Source organism: Artibeus jamaicensis, unplaced genomic scaffold (assembly GCF_021234435.1).
Source record: "Artibeus jamaicensis isolate MK-2021 breed Jamaican fruit bat unplaced genomic scaffold, CSHL_Jam_final contig_354, whole genome shotgun sequence".
NCBI classification, from domain to species: domain Eukaryota; kingdom Metazoa; phylum Chordata; class Mammalia; order Chiroptera; family Phyllostomidae; genus Artibeus; species Artibeus jamaicensis.
The window spans coordinates 7227589-7247989 of record NW_026521803.1 but is presented as its reverse complement, the minus strand read 5'-3'; the positions used below and the strand labels follow the sequence as shown (position 1 = coordinate 7247989).

General features: G+C 35.8%; 1 protein-coding gene across 2 annotated transcripts in view; it reads left to right on the top strand.

The window, feature by feature from the left end:
• The window catches only part of ROCK1 (Rho associated coiled-coil containing protein kinase 1), a 153870-nt gene that overhangs the window by 77703 nt on the left and 55766 nt on the right, over window positions 1-20401 (top strand). The window contains exons 11-14 of one of the 2 annotated variants that reach the window (XM_037158389.2): window positions 107-167; window positions 6006-6091; window positions 8289-8337; window positions 19224-19359. In XM_037158389.2, the coding sequence (XP_037014284.1) occupies window positions 107-167; window positions 6006-6091; window positions 8289-8337; window positions 19224-19359 (332 nt within the window). Of the gene's footprint in view, window positions 1-106; window positions 168-6002; window positions 6092-8288; window positions 8338-19223; window positions 19360-20401 lie in introns of both variants that reach the window. The other variant, XM_037158388.2, reaches the window with a different exon arrangement.

Below are 20401 nucleotides of genomic sequence, written 5' to 3'. Positions count from 1 at the left end.
ATTTTTGAAAGTAGAGCAAGTACAAAAACACGTAGTATTTGTTATTGGTTGTCATTGGACATTAAAGAGTTTTATGTTTTACTTGTAACATCTTTTTTCCTTTCAGATACTTATCTTCAGCAAATCCTAATGATAACAGAACTAGTTCTAACACAGATAAAAGCTTGGTAGGTATTTTCTTACTCTTTTTTAAAAAGTTATCTTGTGGAGAATGTATATTGCCTGCATGATATTAAGTAAAGTTATATTGCTTCTAAATATGTAGTGAAATTTCTTTTTATTTATTTTGCCATTTAATCAGTTTTTAATTTTTCAATATCAGTTGACATACAGTATTATATTAGTTTTAGGTGTATACCATAGTGATTAGACATTATATAACTTACTAAGTGATTATCCTGATAAATCTCATACTCATCTGACACCATACAGTTATTAGAATTTTACTGACTGTGTTCCCTATGCCAATGTCTATTCTGTAACAACTAGTTTATAATTCTTAATCTCTTCACTTTTTTCATCCATCCTCTCAACCCTTTCCCATCTAGCAACTGTCAAAATGGTAAACTTAAATTTTTTTCATTTATTTTTATTAGTGACACTGTTACAGAGGTCCTCATTTTCCCCTCCTTAGCCCACCTCCACCCAGGTCCCAACACCCGTTCCCTCTGACCATAACCACACTGTTGTGTGTGTCCATGGGTCATGCGTATATATTCTTTGTCTAATATTTTTCCCTTTCCTCATTCAGTGACTCCTGCTCCTTCCCATTAACAGTTGTCAGTCCGTTCCATGTATCTATGCCTCTGTTTCTATTTAGTTAATTAGATGCCACATATAAGTGAGATCATGTGGTATTTGTCTTTCTCTGACGGGCTTATTTCACTTAGCATAATAATCTCCAGGTCCATGCTGACGCAAAAGGTAAAAATTCCTTCTTAAATTTTAATAGATTTTTAAAATATATTTTATTGATTATGCCATTACAGTTGTTCCATTTCCCCCCCACCCTGCTCACCCCCTCCCACCTATATTTCCCCCCTTTAGTTCATGTCCATGAGTCATAAGTTCTTTAGCTTCTACATTTCCCACACTTCTCTTGCCCTCCCCCTGTCTATTTTCTCCCCACCATCTATGCTACTTATTCTCTGTACCTTTTCCCCCTCTCTTCTCCTCCCACTCCCCTGTTGCTAACCTCCACATGATGTCCATTTCTGTGGCTCTGCTCCTGATCTTGCTGTCTGCTTAGTTTGCTTTTGTTTTAGGTGTGGTTGTTAATAACTGTGAGTTTGCTGTCCTTTCACTGTTCATCTTTTTTATCTTCTTTTTCTTAGGTAAGTCCCTTTAACATTTCATATAATAAGGGCTTGGTGATGATGAACTCCTTGAACTTAATCTTATTTGAGAAGCACTTTATCTGCCCTTCCATTCTACATGGTACTTTTGCTGGATAGAGCAATCTTGGATGTAGGTCCTTTTACCTTTCATGACTTGGAATACCTCTTTCCAGCCCCTTCTTGCCTGTAAGGTCTCTTTTGAGAAATCAGCTGACAGTCTGATGGGAACTCCTTTGTAGGTGACTGTCCCCTTAGCTCTTGCTGCTTCTAGGATTCTCTCCTTCATTTTAATCTTGGCTAATGTAATGATGATGTGCCTTGGTGTGTTCCTCCTTGGGTCCAACTTCTTTGGGACTCTCTGAGCTTCCTGGACTTCCTGGAAGTCTATTTCCTTTGCCAGATTGGGGAATTTCTTCATTATTTGTTTAAATACATTTTCCACTTGTTGCTCTTCCTCTTCCTTTTCTGGTACCCCTATAATTCAGATGTTGGAATGTTTAAAGTTGTCTTGGAGGTTCCTAAGCCTCTCCTCATTTTTTTTGAATTCTTGTTTCTTCATTCTTTTCTGTTTGGTTGTTTCTTTCTTCCTTCTGGTCCACTCCATTGACTTGAGTCCCAGTTTCCTTCTTCCTGTGCATTTTTCTTCATTTCACTTAGTGTAGCCTTCATTTTTCCATCTAATTTGCAACCAAAATTAACCAGTTCTGTGAACATCCTGATCACCAGTGTTTTGAATTGTGCATCCGATAGGTTGGCTATCTCTTTGTCACTTAGAAGTATTGGCTCTGGGGCTTTGATTTGTTCTTTCATTTAAGCTATAATTTTTTGGTCTGGTCACACCTGTTACATGTGAGGGGCAGAGCCTTAGGTGTTCACCAAGGCGGGGCAACCCAGTCACTGGGTTGTGAGGCTGTATGTGGGGGCAGGGGCAAAGAAGGAACAATGGTGCTGGCTCCGCTCTCTCTTGAATTTCAGTCCTCTCTGCAGCTTCCTGCAAGCAAATTGGGCTCTTCCTGTGCTGGTTCCCCGGGTGGGTGAGCTTGTGTATGTTCCAGGACCCTGAGGGTCTCTCCAACAAACTCCTGTGAGCCTGGGGGTCTCTCCCAGCACCTCAACCCCCACAGGTGTTTCAATGTGTGTTTTTAGGCTTTATTTCCCATCGCTGGGGCCGTGGGTTGCGCGGTCTGTCTCACTGCCTGTTTTTTGCCTGGTTTATCTACGGCACAAATGTTTGACCACGGTCAGCTGCCTACGGTTAGCCAACCACCTTGTGTGCCTCACCGGGTCTGCTCACTGGGTTTCCTTCCCCAGTCCCGGGTCTGCTAGGCCAGTGCCACCTGCACCCCCAGGTCTGCCAACCACCGCTTTTTCCTGTCGGAGCTCTTTGACGGCCACTGATTACGCCCCTCTTACCAGTCTGGATGAATGGTTCATTGTCTTACTTCCATACAGTTCAATTTTCTGTCTGTTCTGGTTTTGTTTATAAATCTTTGTTGTCCTTAAATTCGGTTATGTGAGGAGGCACAGTGTTTCCCCTTATGCCTCCATCTTGGCTGGAAGTTAATAGATTTTTATAGTACTTTTTACCTCCTGTCTGTTCTCTAGTTTGATTTCTTGCCTAAATATCACATGGTTTATTACATGTGAGGGGAGATAATCTGTATATTGCTACACAGATGGACAGTTTGGTCTTTCTAATCCCTTGGGATTAGGAATTTTTGATTAATCAATTTTATCGGAAGGGTTTTGACAGGAAAATAGATGGCACATTTGAAAGATTTAAATGAAGAAAATTCTGTATGTGTGATAAAATATGCTTAACACAAAATTTACCATTTTAACCAGTTTATAAGTGTATAATTCAGTGCCATTAAGCACCTTCACGTTGTTATGCAACTTTTAACCACCATCCATCTCCAGAACCTTTTCTTCATCCAGACTAAAACTTTATATTCATTCAACTCCCTATATCCATTAAACTCCCCATTTCTCCTTTCCCCATCCTCCTAGTAACCATTATTCTACTTTCTGTCTCTTAATTTGACTATGTTAGGTACCTCATGTGAGTAGACTTAAGTAATTTTTCACTTTTTGTGATTGGTCTATTTCACTTAGCATAATGTCCTCAAGGTTCATCTTTCTAGCATGCATCAGTTTTATTCTTTTTTGAGGCCAGATATATTCTATTAAATGTATAAATCACATTTTGTTTATTCATTCATTAAATGAAGAGAGTTTAATGAAGAGACTATTAACAGTGGTAGGAGCAGGATTAAAGGGGAGCAATAAATAAAGTGTGCTAAAGCACCCAATGATTAACAATGAGAAGTCATTGCCCCTAGTCTGAAGGACTTAGGGGAGGCAAATCTTGTTGCTACAGCTCTGCACAATCATAGAATCATAAATGAGGAGCAAAAGAGATAGAACACTGCCAGAACCACAGTAATGCAAGAGGAGTGTGGGGAGAGTGAAAAGAACTTCATTCGTCCCACTTTCTAATTCCCTACTGCTGTCCCATGCAGGCTGAAAACAGCCTTAAAATTATAGGGCAACAGAATGCAGATCATCCCGTCTAATGGATCTTCAATGAGAAAAGGGAGAAGGGGCAAATGGAGAATGACTTCTGGTTTGACTACTGAAAATTACTGGAAGTAAATATTAGAGACATGAGTCCTTTCTGTTTTCATATAGATTCAGTAGATAGAGGTTAAAGTAAAAATCTTACTTGTTTACTTTTGAGAATGTTCTTTTGGGTGAACCAGATCGTTCTTATAAATATCAGAAATAATTAATCTGACCATTCTTAGATTTTTTTAAACTCTTTATGTACTACAATTGACATAATTTTTAACTGGGGAGGTAAGTAACAATCATTTTTTAGAAGCTTGATAAAATTCTCTTTCTCCTTGGTATTTTAACTCTTAAATGTAAGAGAACATGTGATGGGACGGGAAAGGGAGAAAAAGAGAAATGAATTATGTGAGTACCTGTTAACTGTTTGGGTCTTCTTTTTCTCTTAAATTCTCTTGCCAGTACAGCTATTTGCCAAGTCATATAGCTAACAAGAGCTCAGAAATCTTTAAAATTTAAGCACCTTTGACCTATGGAAGATGACGATAAGGAGGTTTTGCAACCTAGCTCTCAGTGTGTTACTTATCTGTAGGATCAGTAGTACATCAGGACTTCAAAAAATATTCAGTGGAGTCATGTTCTAGGGGGCTGATCTTGTTTATTGATGATTGCCATAACTTACTTTCAGTGGCTGTTGCCTTTTTATCTTTTGTCCTGGTAAGATCACAGGGGAAGAAGAAAACATTGGCATGCCTAGTATTTCTGTTCATCTAGAAGTAAATATAAAAGTCAGCTAACTTAATTTTTAACTCTTCCTTGACATGAAAGTCTTCTAGCAGAGAAGCTAGTGAACAACTTTGCGAGTGCCAAATACAATGAATAATTTTCATTCCATAACTTAATTTACTGTTTTGCTGCATTTGTTACTAATTCCTTCTCCTTAGAAGTGTTTGTAACTTTTTCATGTGCTCATTCTTTTTTTTTTTTCTTCCTGTCTCTTTGGATTTTATCTTCGGTCCAATTTGCAGATTCTCTTCCCCCCTCCTCACATCCTTTTTCCTTCTTCCCTCCCTCCCCTCTCAGGCACCTCAACCTAGGCTAAACCTAAACTCAGTTCTTCTCTCTCCATCCCCTTCCCAGCAGTTCTTATTGTTACTTGCATTTGTAATGGTACTCTGTTCTTATTACAAATCAGTCAGGTTAGGTTATAAATTCTGCCTTCTAATTTGCAGTTATATATTTCCTCCTCTCATTCCTAGAACCTCTGCCTTGTATCAGACCTCTGTACTCTTTTGCCTAAACTGTTTCATTAGATGATTAATCGGTTGCTTTGTCTAGAATTTTTCTACCTTCTAATCTGTTCACTTTATTTACTGAAGTGATGTTTCTAAAATGCCAGTACTATGTCATTTCTCTTTTTAAAATGCTTATACATCTAAGTCCTCCCCTTCTCTTCTTGTATACAAAGATCATGGTCCTGCTCACCTTTCAGATATTAATGTTATTTGTTCTTCTTGTTGTATTATGTGCTCTGTGTATAGTTAGTTTCTTTGAATTTCCCAAATATATCATTTTTTTCTGCCTCTACTTTTGCATGGCTAAAATGCCTGCCTTCTGCCATCTTTTCTGCTTGGTAAGTATGATTGATCTTGTAGGTTTCATCTCAAACTTGACACCTTCCTGGAAGAACTGGATGTGACTTCTTACATTCATAACATTTTACATGTAATTTTATTATTACTTACTATATTCATTATATTGTAATTTTTGTGTGTATGTCTATGGGTGACTGTAGGTTCTTTCCACCATCTCATTCTCCCATGCCTCACTATTTAACTGTTAGCTCCATAAGAACAGTTACAAAATCTTTTTTTATTTTTGTATTACTATTCCCCCCATAGTGCCTGACATATGTGTAAGTGTTGGGGGGGTAATGCTTGTTACATTAATAATAAAATGTCAGATAGGAAAAGGGTAAGATTGAATCAAACAATTCCTGCCTAAACAGTGTAAAATGGTAACATAAACTTGCTGTTTTTAAATTCTCTATGAATATTCTTAGTAGAATGAGTTTTGTTTTGTTTTTAATTAAAGCAGGAAAGTTTGCAAAAAACAATTTATAAGCTGGAAGAACAACTACATAATGAAATGCAGTTAAAAGATGAAATGGAGCAAAAGTGCAGGTAAGAAAGTAATTATGTTCTTTACATTAAAAGTTGTACAGCAAAGCTTATTTAAAGCTTTCACTCTATAAACACTGGAAAATAAGCAGAAGTAAGATGGGGATATAAAGGTTGCTACTGATGCACAATCAGTGAAAAATGTTTAGGTTAGAATTGGAAATTAATGTGTATGTTGGCATTGTAGAGGTATTTTCCTCAGAATATAAAATGTATTTGTTCCCCAAGGTCCTTATTAAAAAACTATATAGTGTTGATTCATTTTGTGCCTGATTTATTGTTTTTCTCTTCCATTTTAATTAGATAGCTGAAAGAGCAGATTAGTTTGCATTACATAAAATACTTTCTAAGATGTAAATATTGTTGAAGATTAAAATTCACTAAGTTTCAGATATAGACATTCTATTTTCCACTATGATCTTTTTAGGACAGTAATGAGAATTTTTTGCCATGAGTCTAAATTTAGTAAGAGTGTATATTTATGAAAAATATATTATTTTAAATAACATAGCATAATGGTGAGTTACTTATTAATTAGAACCTTTTATAATTACATTTTTAGTGGATATATTGTATAAATGAAATACAGAGGTGATATAGAGATAAAGTATGCAACAAACTGAATTGAGAAAACTGGCAGTTTTGTGATCAGGGTTAAGACAAAATAAGTAAAATTCTCACGGTATACCATTCCTGATAGATTAAGTAGTTAAGCATATAATGCAAACCTTCCTTCTTTATAACAGCATTTGACTAAAAGTAAATAATTAACTGATGCCAGGATTTGCAATGAATTTCTAAGTATAAAATACAGAAATAAGGGAAGGAAATAAATAGATGCTATTGCATGCACGTTGAGAAGTTGCTACATCCAAAAAATACAATAATCAAAATTAAAAGGCAAATGACAAACTAGCGGTGGTGGTGATGGTGGGGATCTTTTTGAGGAGGAAAATAAGAATGGCTGAAGTGCCAGTGATCATGTGAAAATGGGGGAGGAGGAATGCCGGTGCCTAAGATGAGTCTGGGAAGATCAGCAGAATCTAGAACTTGGATGACTTTGTTTTTGACAAGCTAAGAAATTTGTAATTTTTATCCTAAGGGTAATGGGAAAAACACTTTTAACGTTATTAAACTAAGAAGTAAAAAGAAAAAACCTCTCAGAAATACAAGTAAATATCTGATCAAATTTGATTTTTAAAAAGAAGTCTGGTTAGTTGGCAGTACTTGACATTTATTAATTCTACTATATGGGAATGAGGGAGGCAGATGAGTCAAGGATGATTCCATTCCTTTTGCTGAGGGACACTTGGAGAAGAAGCAGATTAGTTTTGTGGGTAGGGGTATGGAGCAGAGGGAATAAGTTGAGTTCTGGAAATGCAGAATAAAGTATTTGATGAGATATCCATGGGAACGGCTGCGTGTATGAATTTGAAGCTCAGAATTCTGTTCAGGGCCAAAGAAAATAAATTGTGATGGAGATAATATACTTTCAGTTTATCTTAAGTTGCACAAGTTGCTGGTGGATATATTTACTGATACATATATGTGTATGCCACCTTTTGCTTTATTTAGTTAATCTTGTATTAAAAGTTAAATGGCTAATTTTATTTAGTAGCAGGTATTGCATAAGTGACATTAGAGGTCCTTAACCTGGAATTCATAAAGGATCCATGGATGATATTTGGGGTCTTTAAACTTAGATAAGAAAATGTGAATATTTTCTCTAAAAGTGAAATTCAGCATTTCCTTTAATTATGAATATAGGCAATAATCAACAATAATTTGCAGTAACTGAATTTTTTATCACCAATAGAAATTACAAATATTATACAGTTACCTCTAAATATAATTTGTGCTCACTGCTACTTTGAAATTACTGCCATAGATCTTGCAATTTAAAAAATTAACAAAGAAGCATGCGTATTACTGAATCACACATTTTTTTAAAAGTTTATGATTGTATTTCAGTATAATCTTGGCTTTTATTTTAATCCTATGTATTTTATTTTATGCTTCTAAAAATAATTATTCTGAGAAGAAGCAATAATAAGCTTCACCAGACTGCCAGAGAGATCCACAGCGCAAAAAAATGTTGCAAAATTTTAGTTAAATGGAAAAGAAAGAAATGTGGGTTTCCACCCATGGTCAATAAAAAAAATAAACGTATTTCTAATCTATAATGCTTTTGTTTTTACAGAACTTCAAACATTAAACTAGACAAGATAATGAAAGAATTGGATGAGGAGGTACCTTTTGTTTTCTAATGAAATGTATTCCTTTTCAAGATCTTTCTTCCCTCTTTTTGGATTGTCTTATTTCCTGAGAAAATTACATTTGAACTTTATAGGTTGAAATACAAAGAATTATGATGAGAGCTCCACATAGGAGTTGCAGGTTCAAGTAATGTAGATTAGATTATACTTTAGTTTCTTTTGTAATTTTATTGTAGAACACTTGAAATTTTAGCACAAAAATTTTATTTCAGTGGTTCTTAATATTTGCAAATCAGGGCCAAAGGACCAAAAGAATCAAGATCAGAAATTGAATCTGTAGCTATAACCAAAAAAGACAAATAGGAAAGAGGAAAGAATACAATTTCAAAAGGACTAAATAACAATTTCATGTGAACAAATGGGAAATAATATTGATTTTAAAATTATGTATGTTTTCCATTGTCATTTAACAAGTTCTTATTATCAGGGATGTACAGCATAAAAGTTTTTTGATACAGATGTTTGTTTGCAAATATGTAATACATTTTCATTCCCTTTGGTTAACTTGTAAAAGTCTTTCTACCACATATATGAAAGTCCTTTGGAAAGACATGTACTCTGTGTCGTCTTCTCGTTGGTTATTTCCTTTGACCTTTTAGATTCAGTCTTTTTGATGGTTTTTATGCTGTCCTAATTTTCTGTGCTGTTAAGGAATAGTGTCAGTAGTAGGGTTTTGTTGCTTTCTTTTTTCATTTGTAGCTTTATATATATAGTTATCTGAGAAGATATAGACAGTATTTTACCAACCTGCCACTAGTCATTGTGTACTCAGCCTAGCACCACTTATTTGATACTAAGTATTATTTAAGAAATCCTTTTTGCATATCCTCTGCTTTTTATTCCATTTCTGAAACCGGTAAAATTCAAGTGTGCTAGATTCAAATTATTCAGCTTTCCAATTCAAGGAAGAAAAGAGATCTTAATTATAACATTAGAATACAATAGTCCTTCCTTATCTGCTAGGAATACATTTCAAGACCCCTAGTGGATGTCTGAAACACCCAATATACTGTGTTTTTTTCTTTTACCTACATCCCTTTTCACTTAAAGGAACCACTTTATGGCTTTCCTTTGACGTATCTGAATTGCCATTATCACCGCTCTTGATCTTTGGGGCCGTTATTAAGTAAAACCGTGAGCACTGTGATACCATGACCGTTCGATAATGAGGATGGGGAGCCTATGCAGACAGCATCGGTATGCTGGACAAAGGGACGATTCACATTTCAAGCAGTACAATGTGAGATTTTATCACACTGCTCAAAATTGTGTACAGTTTAAACATAGGAATTGTTTATTTCTAGAATTTTCCACTTAATATTTCTGGACCTCAGTTGACTGCAGATAACTGAAACTGCGGAAAGTGAAACCACAAATAATGGACTGCTATAATCTTGCTTCTGAAAATATAGAGTAAGAGTACTTTTCCCCTATTTCTCCTACAAAGTACAGCTAAAGAAGCCTTGACATTAATTATAAGACAAACATAAAAAAGATTCTGAATGGTAAAGAGAAAGCAGACCAGCGAGAGGACTTGGGTCCCAAGAAGTGACGTAGAAATGAGTAGTATGGATTTTCTTTTCCCAGCATGTATCCCAGACTGCATAGTGGAGAAACCAGCAATCTGGAAACACCAACAAGCACAGACAAGAAGAGCCTCTCTCTTTAGCCAATGGACCAGAAAAGGGTCAGGCTAGCAAGTCAGAAAACTTATACAATTACATAATCGCTGCTCTAGTCAGCCAAACACAGCATAAAAAAATGTAACGCCACTCTCACCGGCAAATGCTAAATGAAGAGCCTAGATTTTCAGCTGTCTGACGCAATGGTTTCAGGGAAGATCCAATGGAGAGATTTTTGTATCCACTGAGAAATGGCAAGTCTTCCCCCCGCCTCCCCAGGCAGTGTCATTGGAAACCATGTAGGGAGTCTAGTTTTTCTACTGAACTCAACAAGCAACCCTTCCCAGTCCCTGCTGGGGCAGTGTCAGAAAAGTCCAGGTAGTGAGTTTGAGTCTTTAACACTGAAATGACGAGCCTTCCCTGCTCAGCCATGGTGTTATCAGTGGAGGCCTAGTGGGGTACCAGAACTCCCATTTCCGTCCAACAGTAATGAGGATCCATGCCCCCACAATCTCTGTGTCTTGAAAGATCAAGTGGAAAACCTACATTTTTACCTCCATCTGGCAGAAAGGAGGCGGTATCTCATTAATCCCATAATCCCACTAGAACAGTGACAAATGAGACCTGACAAAATTGAAGACTTAAGTAAGATATGGAGCATTTTAAAATAATACCCAAAATGTCCAGGTTTCTATTGAAATAATAAATGCAATAAATAGATGCCAACACTAATGTAACAGTTGTTAAAATTTTCTGACACAGATTTAAAGGAATCATCATAAATATGTTTCAGTGAGTAACTACAAACATTTGAAACAAATGAAAAATTTGTTAGAAAGTCTCAGCAAAAAAATAGAAAGTCTTAGCAGAGACAAAGAAGATACAAAGTAGAACGAACAAAAAATAACAGTAACTAAATAAAAATTTCAGTGAGCGAGTTCAACAGCATAATGAAGGATACCAAGTAACAAATCTGAGAACTTGAAGAGAGAACAATAGAAATTATACAGTGTGAATAATAGAAAAAAGTGTATCATAGAAATGTACGCTTAAAACCTATATAATCTTACAAATATCACCTCAATAAATTTAATTAAAAATTTTTTTTAAAGTTCTAACATTCGGGTCATGGAAATTGATGAGGGAGAGGAGAAAGGGGGCTGAAAATTCCACAAATTTGGCAAGTCATGAACCTACAAAAAGACAAACGTACAAGAAGTGGAGTGAATCACAAAGAATAAACCCAAAGATACCCACACCATGATGTACAATGGTCAGACTTCTGAAAACTAATGACAAGAAATTTTGCATTCAGCAAAAGACACTTAACTAGTGGGAAGATTATTAACAAATGACAGCAGATTTATCAGAAACCATGGAGGGTAGAGGAGTGTCTCAGTATTTTTTAGTGGCTAAGAAAAGAAACTGTCAACCCAGCAGTCTTTGTGCAATGAAACATCCTTTCCAATGAAAATCACAGCATTCTCAGATGGAAGAAAGCTTAAGAGAAGTTGTCACCTACACACCTTCCCTAAAAGATTTGCGAAAGCAAATTAAATATATCCAGGAAATGGTAAAAGACAGACTCTTGACATACTAGGAAGAAGAAAGAACAACAGAGTAAAAATATGGGTAAATATACTAGTCTTCTCCTTTTGAGTTTTTAAATATTATTTTTGACAATCAAAGCAGAAATTCTATCATTGGCTACTGTGGTTCTCTATACATGTAGAAGGAATATTTAATATAATTATATACAGGAGGATAAAGAGATATAAAGGCAGGTATAGGTTTTATGATTTAATTAAACTGGAAAGATGTCAGCACCAGTAGACTGTGATGAACTATGTACAAATTGATACCCTAAAAAACACTGTAGATAAATAAAAATAGAATACTAAAAAATGTCCAAGTAATCCACAGAAAGAAAAAAACAAACAAGAAAGGGAGACTTAATTCTAACATTAATAATTACATTAAGTGGAAATTAAATAAAGCAACAATTACTTTTTAAATTGATTTGAGAGAGAGAGAGAGAAATATCAATCTGCCGTTCCACCCGCTTAAGCATTCATTGGTTGATTCCTAAATGTGCGCTGATCCGTGGACTCAGCCGGCAAACTTGGCATATCAGGCAGGACAACACTCCAACCAACTAAGTTACCTGGCTAGGACCTAAATGTAGCAGCAATTAAAAGAAATATATTTCCAGAGTAGATTTTTTTTTAATGACCTAACTATGTGCTGTCTAAGAGAAGTTCTCTGTAAATGTAATTATACAGGTAATTTGAAAATAAGAGGATGGAAAAATATATCATGCAAACATTAGCAAAAAGAAAGCAGTGGCAATGTCAATAATCAGGTAAGTTAGACTTCAGGACAATGAATATGATTAGTAGGGGCAGAGAAATGTAGCACAAAATGATAATAAGGTCAGTCCACTGATAAATAACATTCCTAAATTTGTACTCATCAAACAACAAAGCTACAAAATAAGTGAGGCAAAAGGAGAAATAGACAAATCCATAATTATTGTTGGGTTACTTCAATATCAGTCCATAAATAGACAATCTGAAAATATATAGGAGACTGAACCACACCATCAAACAACTGCAAGATCTAGTCAGCATTGATAGAATCTTTCACCCAGCTACATCAAAATACACATTCTATTCAAGCACTCAAGGAACACATTCTAAGAGCCAACCCTGAGCAAACTCCTACAAATTTAAAAGACTTGAAGTCATACAGAATGTGACCTCTGACCAAAATATAATTAAAATAGAATGAATAGCAGAAATATTATCAGGCAGATCTGTAAACACACAGAAACCAAACAACACAGTTCTGAATAATTCATAGATAAAAGAGAAAAAGAAAAAATCTTGAAGCAAAAGAAAAAATATCTTGGAATGTTAATAATATGTCATAAGTTAGGTTAAAAAGTTATGGTTGTTCATCTTTAAAAAATATATTTGAACAATGAAAGTGAAAATAAAACATGAAAATTTATGGAATGCAGCTACCATAGTGCTCTAAAGGTAATTTGTATATTAAATGCCTTCATTAGAAAGGATTAAAAGTCTCAAATCATTTATCTATGTTTGCACCTCAGGAACCTGGAAGAGCAAAAATAAGGAAGGAAAAACAAGACCAGAGATCAATGGAATTGAAAACAAAAACAGAAAAATAAATTTAAAAAATAGCTGTTTGGTAAGATCAGCAAAATTGACAAACCCCTAACAAGACTGACAAGGGGAAAAGAGGACACAAATGTGCTGAATCACAAATGACATGCCTGGCTGACTTGGCTCAGTGGATTGAGCACTGACCTGCAAACTGAAAGGTCATTGTTTTAATTCCCAGTCAGGGCACTTGCCTGGGTTGCAAGCCAGGTCCCCAGTTGGGGGCATGCAAGAGGCATCTGGTCGATATATCTCTTGCACATTGATATTTCTCTCCCTCTCTTTTCCCCTCCCTTCCCCTCTCTATCTAAAAGTAAATAAATCTCTTTTTTTGAAAATGAGTAACACAAGGCATACGTACATCAAAAGGATCATAAGAATTCTGCAAAAAAAAAATAAATATATAAATGTAAAATTTAGATTAAATGGACTAATTCCTACTAAAATGCAAACTACCACCATTCACCCAATGTGAAATAGATTATTTGAAAATCCCTGTATAACTTCTAAAATGAATTTATAATTTAAGAGAGTCCCCCAAAAAGTAATCGCCAGGACCAGATGATTTTACTAGAGAATTCTTCTAAGTGTTTAAGAATTAACACCAATTCTATACTCTCTCGTCCAGAAAATATAAAAAGAGGAAATACTTTCCAGTGAAGTTCAAGACATTACTACAAAGAAAACTATAGATCAGCATTCCTCAATATATAACCAACTGAATTTTTAGAAAGGTGCAAAAATAATTCAATAGAGGAGGGATAGTAGTGCTGGAGCAGTTGGATATCCATAGGCCAAAATATGAACCTCAACTTAAGTCTCACAGCATATGTAAAAATTAACTCAAAATGGATCATATATTTAAATGCAAACATAAAAATATATATAATTTTATGGAAAATCATTGGACCTTAACAGCTTAATGAAGAGTTCTTAGACATGACACCACAAACATGATCCAGATAAGGAAAAAAATTTAATAAATTGGAATGGTCAAAATTAACAATATTCGCTCTGTAAAAAAACCCTGATAAGACCCTGGCCAGTATAGTTCAGTTGGTAAGAGATAACCGAAGGGTTTTAGGTTTGATTCCTCTGAGCTCCAGCACTGGGATAGCAACTCAAATGGCTCTAGGGTCATATGGGGAAGAACTGAATTGTCTGGCATTAGGGCATGAGGTAGGAGGCAGCTTTCTCCCAGACAAAAATGCTGACAGAGGCCCATTGATCCTCTGATGAACCCTCCTCCCCCAGAGCTGGCAGAGGGTGGATGGGGGGCTATATCAGAGTCACAGTCAACTTGGTTTATATTGTTTGCCCTGTTCTGTTGATTATCTGAGGTTCCATCCAGCAGTCTTGTAGACACACCCAAACTGTTTCCAGTGGTTTTCTATATGAATTGACTGTTTAAGCTCATGCTTCACACTTTTCCAAAATGCTCAAAACAAGCAGCATCTGGCCTTAGTATGCCTCATACCTCTTGCCAGGTGGCCCCAGGCCTGGCACTAGCAGCTGCCTGCCTTGTTTTACAGCTTGGCTTCTAAACACTGCCAAGCCCAGCACAAGTAGTAGTCATTTTCAGATTACTTTGTAGCTCAACCTGGGTGACCCTGGGCAGAACAGAGGTCCTGGCAGAGCTTGGCCTGCACCTCCTGGGATTCCTCAAAGCTAGCACACCTGGTGGACAGCGTCAGACCATGGGAGAGCACCACCACCCAATCAGCTCTTCAAGTGATATGCTCAAAGGTGGAATCAGTGGAGAATGGAGCCCTGCTGATGTACGTCCTGCTCTGTGGGGCAGGCCACTGCACAGATAAGCCTTTAGGGTGGTTGGTGGTTGCAGCCAGTCATTGCAGCTGATTGGCCTTGGGATAAATCCCTTTTGTTGACATTCCAACACAAATCAAGATTCAGCTACAACAAGAGGGTGTACACAGCCATATGGTGGAGGCAGGGTGCACCTGGAATGCTCAGCTTGAATGACTGGGGAGGCTGTGCCATGACCCTACACAACATCTACTGCATTAGGCCACCCTACCAACCCTAAGGGCTTAGCAGCTCTACCAGATACATACAAAACTCAGGGAGGCTGTTAAAATGAAGCAACAAGTAAACATGTCCCATATGAAAGAATAGAACTCCAGAAAAAGAACTAAACAAAATGGAGACAAGCAGTGTACTAAATACTGAGTTCAAAACACTGGGTATAAGGTTGCTCAATGAACTTATGGGAAGAACAATTGAATTTAGAACTTAAACAGCATAAAAAAGGACTACCCAGAAATTAAGGATACTCTAACTGACATGAAGAATAATTCACAGGGAATCAATGGTGAGAGCAGATGAAGTCAAGAATCAAGTCAGCAATTTGGAATATAAGGAAAGAAAAATCACCCAATCAAAAGAGCAAAGTGAACAAAGGGAAAAGAAAAGATTGAAGGAACCTCTGGGACAACTTCAAGCATAGTAACATTATTATCGTGAAGATACCAGAAGGGGAAGAGAGAGAGCATGGAAACAAAATACAATTAAGATTAAATATATAAAATTAAAACCTATTAGAATAAGGAAGGAAAACTGCCCTAACCTGGTGAAGAAAATAGACATATAAGTCCAGGAAGCACAGAGTTTCAAACAAAATGAACCCAAAGAGGCCCACATCAATGCACATCATAATTAAAATGCAAAAAGTTAAAAGACAGAGTATCTTAAAAGCAGCAAGAGAAAAGCAGTTAGTTACCTACAAGGGAGCTCCCTTAAGACTGTCAGCTGATTTTTCAACAGGAACTTTGCAGGCCAGAAGGGACTGGTAAATATTCAAAATGATGAAAAGCAAGGGCCTACAACCAAGATTACTCTACCCAGCAAAGCTATCATTTAGAATCTAAGGAAATTTAAAGACTTTCGTAGACAAGGAAAAGCTAAAGGAGTTTATTATCACCAAACCAGTAATAATGAAACGTTAAAGTGTATTCTTTAAGAAGAAGAGGGAAAAAAGATTAAAAGTAGGAACAATAAGCACTGGCCCTTGTGGCTTATTTGCTAGGAGTGACATCCCATAACCAAAAAGTTGTGGATGCTATTCTTGACCTGGGGACATGCTTAGGTTGTGAGTTTGATCCATGGTTTGGGTGCATATGATCCCCATTCCAGACCCAGAAGATCCTCAGTACAGGAAAGTATGGGAAGCACCCAATGGGTGCTTCTCCCTCACATCAATGTTTCTCTTCTCTCTTCCTCTCACTCTAAAAGCAATGAGAGAAAGTCCTTGGGTGAGGCTTAAAATATATATATACATACACATATATATGAGTAATAAAATGGCAATAAATTACATGTGTGTCAACAAGTGAATCTAAAAAACAAAATGAATGAAGGAGCAGAACAGAAACAGACTCGTAGATACAGGAAACATTTTGACAGTTGCCAGATGGGATGGGGTTGGAATGAGTGAAAAAGGTGAAGGGATTAAGAAGTACATATTGGGCCCTGGCTGGTGTGACTCAGTGGATTGAGTGCTGGCCTGTGAACCAAAGGGTCACTGGTTCCATTCCCAGTCAGGGCACATGCTGGGGTTGTAGGCCAGGTCCCTAGTAGGGGGCACATGAGATGCAACCACACATTGATATTTCTCTTTCTCTCTCTCTAAAAATAAATGCTTTATTTTATTTATTTATTTATTTTTTTTTACAAAAAAGAAGTACATGTTTGTTGTTACAGAAGCCATGGGGATATAAAATACAGCATAGAGACCATAGTCAATAATCTAGAACTATGGTGTCAAATGGGTACTCAAGTTATCAGCATGCTCACTTTGTAAGTTATTTTAATGTTTAGTCAGTGGGGTGTATACCTGAACCTGAAATAATATGGTATGTCAACTGTAACTGAATAATAAAAAATGACTTACCCTGGCCAGGTATCTCAGATGGTTAGAGCATTGTTCCAATGCTCTAGAGCATGCCATGGTTGTGGTTTCAATCCCTTGTCAGGGTGTATACAAGAATCAACCAATGAATGCACAAATAAGTTGAATAAGAAGTAATAATAAAAAAATAACACGGGATTTTAATTGAATAAGAACAAAAATTGTCAGAAGACATGAACATATATTACATCAAAGTGGATGACAAGCTCATGAAAAGATGTTCAGCATCATTAGCTATTAGAGGAAAGCAGATTAAAAACCACCACAATATATCATTATATTATAACAAATAAAGTTAAAAATAGTGTCAATACCAAAACTGACAAGGACATGGAGAAACTAAATTACTTATGTGTAACGGCTGGGAATGTGAAATGGTACAGCTATTCTGGAAAATAGTTTGGCAGTTTCTTAAAATACTAAACATGCAACTATCATGTGAACTAGCATTTAAACAGTAATCTAAGAAAAATGAAAACTCACATCCTCACAAAAACCTGTATACTGCTCTTCACAGTAGCTTTATTTTAATAGCTAAAACATAGAAAGAAGCAAAATGCTCCACAATAGGCCAGTGATTCAACAAAGCTTGATATATCTGTACCATAGAATACTACTCAGCAACAAAAAGGAATGAACTATGTATACAACTTGGAAGGATTTCAAGGGCATTATATTGACTGTAAAAAGCCTATCTCAAAGGGTCCATACTGTATGATTTACTATTATATAATCTCAAAATGACAATATTATACAGATGGAGGGGTCATTATTGGTTGCCAGGAATATGGGTGTTAGGGGAACAGAGATGAGTGTGGCTATAAGTGGTGGTTAGAAATGGATCATTGTGCTGATAGATAGAACATTTCTATTTCTGAATTGCAATGGTGGCTACATGAATCTATATATGAGATAAAATGACAGAGAACTATACATACTTTATACCAGTATCAATTCCTGGTTTTATTAGAGGAAAATGAGTGGAAGGGTACATGAGACCTCTCTGTTCTGTCTTTGTAACTTCCTGAAATATACCATTATTTCAAAATAACAAAAACAAAAAATTAAGAGAAAAAATTTTTAGAATTGGAAAGACCTTTTCTATGATCTGTCAAATTATAGTAAACTGAGAGCATTTTACATAAAATACATTTTTTAAAAAATTAAAGACGGGAAAGCCTGGGGGCAGGGGGAGCACTATAAAGGCAGTTTTCCTAGCACAGAATCTTTTTTTTTTTTTTTTTTAAGTTTTATTTATTTTTAGAGCAAGTGAAAGGGAGGGAGAAGGTGAGGGAGAGAAACAATCAGCTGCCTCTTTCAGGTCCCCATGTGGGGACCTGGCTCAAAACCCAGGCAGGTGCCCCCACTGGGAATTGAACCAGTGACTCTCCAGTTTGCAGTCTGGCGCTCAGTCTTCTGAGCCACACCAACCAGGACCCTAACACAGAGTTTTACAGATGAAAATGAAGCAGTTGAAAGCAGGATATGCTGACAGTGGTAACTCAGAAGATAAAGTTTTAAGTTGTAGAAGTTTGGGGTTTTTTTTTTTCAACTTCCCTCTATTTTCATTGTCTGAAATAGGTATTTACTTCTTTACTTTTTAATATGCATTAGTAAGTAGATACATAGAATATCTTAGAAAGGTAAGTTACTGAGACAGGGGAAAGATTGATGGAGACACAGGGACTAGTTAATGTAACTGCACACATTGTAGCATTTGGTGTCATTTGAGCTTTGCACCATTTAGTTATCAAATATGTTATTCCCTAACCCTTTTCATATTTTATATCTTAAACATAGGATTTAAATAAACTAAGATATTGATAATATAATGCATTGTGCTCATCTTAAACTAATAAAGTGGCTTTCAATCTAATGGTTTTTTTTATATTCATATAGTCAAAACTCGCTGAAAATTTTACATACGTAGTCCGAATAGAGGATTCTCACTGTCTTCTTATAAGACAAGCTAATTCTGTTATTTAAAAGTTATCATTAGGAGGTACTACCTGTTTTTGAAACCAAAAAGTCCATCCTAAGTCTTTGTGTTTTGTTTTTAAGAACAGTGTATTCTCTCAAATAAATGAGTATTAATTGCAATGGTAACTTGTGTCACCATTCCAGGGGAATCAAAGAAGAAATCTAGAATCTACGGTGTCTCAGATTGAGAAAGAGAAAATGTTGCTACAGCACAGAGTTAATGAGTACCAAAGAAAAGCAGAACAAGAAAATGAAAAGAGGAGAAATGTAGAAAATGAAGGTAAGTTGTTACTTCTTTTGAAAAAAACCTGGAATTTCTAACACTATCATTGAGGTCTTTGTCATGAGGTTTTCTTGAATTTAGTGCCTGTGACATATTTTTAAAACCCTAAGACACTTCCTGAGTTAAATACCCATGTCCCAAGATAAATATATAACATATTAAATTCAGTAGTAATGTTTTAGGTAGTGATTTGTATCCTTATGTGCTTGTTAGAATCTCCTGGAAAGCTCTAAAGAATACTGATAACATAAACTCCAGAGATTCTAATTTAATTGATATAGACATGTGGCCTGAGATTGGTGTTTTTATTAAGCTCCTTAGGCATTTCTAACAAGTAGCCATATTAGAGAACTCCTGAACTAGAATTTCATATGTTTAATGTTTGTGTTATAAATGCTTTTAGAATAGCTTTCTACACCCTTTGATCCCATGATTTCACTTCAAAGAATTTTTACATACACACTTACACGCATGCACACTGATGTAGAAACAGGGCTATTCATTGTAGGAATTTTTAAAATGGAAAAAATTATAAACAACATAAGAGTAATCAATGATATAATTTGTTATGCTTATGTCATAGAATACTATGCATCTTACAAAAGAATGAAACATATTATAAAAGAATCTAAGATGTATCTTTAAGTGAAAAAAATACAGATTGTTTGAAACAAAAGTGCTTGTCTGTATAGCTTAAATATGTGTGTGCATGTGTGTGTATATACATGTGTATATGTATATACACAAATACACACATAGATATATGTGTGAAAACATGTTACATGTGTTTTTACATATTAGAATGTGGATACATAGACTATTTTAGGAAGGATATGCAAGAAATTAGTAATAGTTGTGGCTGGGGAGAAAAGTGATAGGGACTAGGAGACACTGGAGGTACGCCTTTTGGTACCTTTGGAGTTTTGAACCATTTAAAAAAGACTGAATTAGTCAGATTTGTACTGTTCAAAATAAATAATATTAAAACTAGTTCCATAACATTTCATTAATAGATTGACTTTATCAAGGGAATAAAATA